The 4,450-nt window shown below is 53.8% G+C and overlaps 1 protein-coding gene across 1 annotated transcript in view; it reads left to right on the forward strand.

Annotated features, from left to right (window-relative positions):
• LOC125952074 (coatomer subunit gamma) overlaps positions 1-743 on the forward strand; it is a 4,183-nt gene extending 3,440 nt beyond the window's left edge. The window contains exon 7 of the mRNA XM_049681334.1: positions 1-743. This exon is cut by the window's left edge and continues 282 nt beyond it. Coding sequence (XP_049537291.1) covers positions 1-2 — 2 coding nt within the window. The 3' untranslated portion in view covers positions 3-743.
• Positions 744-4,450: the final 3,707 nt, after the last annotated feature.

Raw genomic sequence — 4,450 nt, forward strand, 5'->3', positions numbered from 1 at the left:
AAACGCGCGCGTGCTCATGAATCCCCCATTCAACCACCTTGATCAGCTCGAGCAACGTGTTGCGCGGCGTGTGTCACGTGCGCCAAAAGAATCCCGTGGGGTTCTCAGCAGGAAACCAGAAAGTACACTTACGAATACACCCCTTCCGCCCCCAAAAAACCACCCATTTCCGTCTTATCAATTCACTTTCCACTCTCACTATTGCAAAGTCGTCTCATGGCGCACACGAACATACACACGCACACACGCTCTCTCTGTCTTACCAGCAGCAGCAGCAACAGCACCAACCGTGTTAATGGCACCACCACCAAACTGTGTTGTGTGTGTGGGTGTGTGTGGCTTCTCCTTGGTCCCTTTGGCACACGGGCGTGATGATGGTTCAGCGATGGCAGTACTCTGCGTTGTTTTACGTTACTTATAGTGAGCTCCAGCATACATTATACGCATATTAGATGAACAAGAAAGCGAAGAGAAAGAGAAAGAGAAAGTGAGGTAGTAATACGCGTGGCGTGACAAACAGGACGAGGATATAATTCATCTAAGGCTTCTAGAATCTACCGCGGTGGGATTATTATAGTTTCTTTGTTCCCGCCGGTGAATCCATTTGTTCCATTATTCCAAAACACCCGGAGGAGCGGCAGCCAGGAAGATGATAGTAGGTCTCCGAGTACGCACTTCGAGTATGGGAATATGTATTAATGAGAAGCGTTGGTACACACAATAAACGTTCTGTTCTCAACCTCCTCCACCGTTCTCGTTCGTCTCCATTCGCGCCTTTACGCCGTTCGGCCAATTTTATGTTTAGTGGACATGTGGAACCCCAGGATGGTAGAGAATGTTATAGAGAGCGGATGGGACAGGGAACAGGACGTGCACGATATACAAAGATCGATAAATGAATAAAAATACACCAAAACAAAACACGTGTTCTTGTGTTGTGATAATTCGTTTTGAATAAGCAATTCCTGAATTCCTTTTCTATAGCTAATCGCGTTGATCAGTAAACTCCCCGACAATTTCTGTTTACAAGCCCTTCACCGGCGACTACACTCCGCCTCTTTCGCCGAAAAGACCGAACGACGGTCATCGCATTGCGCAACATAGCGCGACCGCCGGCCGAACGCGTGCCCATCGATCGAATCGATTGTTCGCCCTTCAAACGAATTTCGGTGCTTTTCGGAGTTTGTCACGTTTGAAGTTCAACAATGCAACGACGGCGTATGGCACACCGCACATTACAACACATCGCACACCGCGGCCTTGTCCCTTGTGGTTCCCGCGGTGCGTCGTACGGAATGCCTAATCGGTAACCACACCCCCGGATCCCACTGTCAACGGAGTCAATCATCTTCGCGTCCATCTTTTAAAAACGATAATCATAAACGGCGTCACCGTCACGCGGTTTCACGCGCCGTGATCGACAAACAATCGTGCCAACCCTTTGGGGTTGGGGGGAAACACTTTTAATTGCCGCTTTGGCCTGAAGAGTACGCGGTTCCCCAAACCCATGCCCTGGCCGGAGGCCCAGAGAGTCTTATTTCGATCAATGGACCCACAGCACGCTGGTCACAGGGGTTGGCTGGCTGGCGTCTCCATCGTCATCACCATGCGAAGGCACCTTTGAGATCATGGCCAACGCGATGACGATGAGGTGCACGAACGATTATGCCTGCATCAGGCAAAGTAGGCCATTTGCACGTCTCCATTACCCGGGGGTGATCCCCGGTGTCTGGCGTATATGGCGGGCGTAGACCTCCCGCACCCTCCGCGCGGTCACACCGAGCCGCGCCAGAGAAGATGCAATAGGCTGTGTAATGGCTGCGAGTGCATGCATCGCAAATCGGGCGGCCGATGGCGCAATAGAAACAACATCGCGCATCGCGACATCCAACCGACCGTGTGCAGTCATGCAGCCACCATTTCCTGTACGGCCGTCGCCGTCGCCATCACCGTCGATTGATGCGCACCACCGCGATGCAGACCCTCGATTATGGCGCCAATACGCGCCGGTGCACGCGTGCGCACAAAAGGACAGAACCAGCCACGGTGGCGGCAGCGACGGCGACGGCGACGGCGGCGTCGGCTACGGTGCAAGATCGTGACCATTGCACAAGCGCTGCTGGCCAGTTTAGGGAATGGCAGGTGCTCACCACTCCGTTACCAAACCATCGAAGAGAGGGGCCCTAGCCCTTTGGAACCCGTCACCGATACCAAAAACGTGGAGCACACATCCTGGATGACGATGATTTAACGGACCGCGAATGGCTTTCTGGAACGAACGGCAGCATCTCGTTCCGTAATCGGATGCGATGCGAGCGAGAGGGAGCGAGCAGGGCGCAGAGTGAGCAAACTGAAGCAATCGAACGCCAACGAAAGTTCAACCTTCGAAAGTTGATCAACCAACCGACCCAGCCCCATCCTCGCGTCCCCTAGTTCCGAGGTTAGGTTTCACGGGGTGCGATAATCCAAACAGTCCCACTGCATTGTGTCTGGAGCTGTTCCACTCAACCAGCAACCGCGGGCCCACCGAAACGAGAGGAAGAGCAACGACAAAACGGGAGAACGAGGAGGAGTAGGCCACCATAATCATCGGGAGGGTGATAATGAACGGCTTCTCCGGATCTTTCGCTGCACAAGATGGGAGCGCCACCTACCAGCCGGGACGAGGGTACGGTACAGAGAGAGAGGGTGGCCCCCGTTGACTCTGTTACATAAATGTTCACTTTCATTTTGTGTCGTTTTGCCCACGGGCTGGCTGCCGAGTGCCGAGCCCGCCGAGTGCTCAGGTGGTAAGGTGAAGGCCGCATGCCATGGTCCGGCGCCGGATTCTGCATCTCGCACACCAGCCCACAGCAGGCGCTCCTTGTGGTTCAGTTACGCTAGTCAGTCAGTCAGTAGGTTGGCCTGGGCTCTCCCCCTCCGCCGAATGTTACGGCGCTAGAGCGTGGATCGAGAAAAAAACCGGTAGCAACCGGCGGTCGCCGTGGCGCCAGTCCCCGGCGGGGCGGTGGGGAACCACTGGAACGCATGACGGATCGACTAATGCCCTGCCTAATGATATGCCAGGATTAATTCTCTGTTTTTTTTTTTTGACGACGACAACGACGACGACAAAAGACCTCGATACAGGACCCCCGCGCGGTGGCTCTAAACTGGCCACAATAGTCTGGGCACAAATACGCGAGACCAAAATGCTAACCAACTACGCCATCAGCCGTTCGTTGCGTTCGTTATCACCCAAAAGCTCGATGAACACCTCCATTAGCGGATGCTCCATAATCCTCCGCTTCTTTTGGCAGGACGAATCTCCTTGAGATTCAATTTTTGTGGGCTTCGGAGAGTAAACAGCATTAGTACTGCATAAATTGGCCACCTTTGCCGTAAACAAACACACGAGCAACAGCCTGCCTAATGGAATCGCATTCACATCGCGCTTGAGGATCGAATGCTGGAATGGATTGTCGATCACCGGGCACTAAAGGTGTCAAACAGATTAAGTAATGTCCACCCCCCGGGATGGCGGCGATGTCTATATTACTAGCCCGGTTTCTGGCAACACGTTTTTTGGGCAGCTACAGGAACTGACGTCACACCGTCGACGGATGCTGCCCGATCGTGATCGACTGGAGTGTGCTAATTGGAAAGATTCACCAAGAGGAAGTGCGATGCAAGGGGAAATTTGTCACACATTGGCTGCAAATGCGGAGCAGTTACAGAGGGCTTCTTTTGTGCAGCTGAAATCAGGTGCTGAGATACGATTACAAAATATCACCACGACGCGTCAAGTGCATCACACTCCCTCCAGGTGATCATCAGTCGCAGTGGGACAGGGAGGGTTGCACACCATTCCAGGGAGAGTGACCACGGCAAAAAGTGGGATCGCCACTCGACTGTGCAACTCGAGCTCGAGCGCAAATCCATCTTGTTTTGTTCGACAGCTAAAAGTCCCAATTTCCGAAACAAACATCAAACCGGATCATACTAGACCGGAAAACGACCGGGGGGAAGGGCAGAGGAAAGGAATGCAAACGATTAGGAGGAGGTGCGCACAAAGCGAAAGGCGCCAGCCGCGTGATCGTCTTTGGGGTCCGGTGTGGTGGCCCAGTGGCTCCAGAAATCTCCAAATCTCTTCCAGCCACCGACATGCGACACACAATCAGCGACCAGAGAGACGACCGACCGACGGCTGCCGGGCCGCACCACCGCGCACCACCTTCCCCAATTACGCAACACCCCAGTTGAGCAGTTGTGCCACTCACGTGGTGATGGCGGCCACCGCACACACCACCACTACTGATTATGACATTTCTAAATCACATAACCTCACATCACCACCAACCATCTCCTTCCGCTCGATTGAAGCTACTGAAGGGGGAGGGGGGGGGTGGTTGATGGGGGGACAGGAAGCAAAGGGATGCTGGAGGACCACTAGAGGAAGCAGAGCACCGGG

The sequence above is a fragment of the Anopheles darlingi genome, chromosome 2 (assembly GCF_943734745.1).
Source record: "Anopheles darlingi chromosome 2, idAnoDarlMG_H_01, whole genome shotgun sequence".
Taxonomy (NCBI): domain Eukaryota; kingdom Metazoa; phylum Arthropoda; class Insecta; order Diptera; family Culicidae; genus Anopheles; species Anopheles darlingi.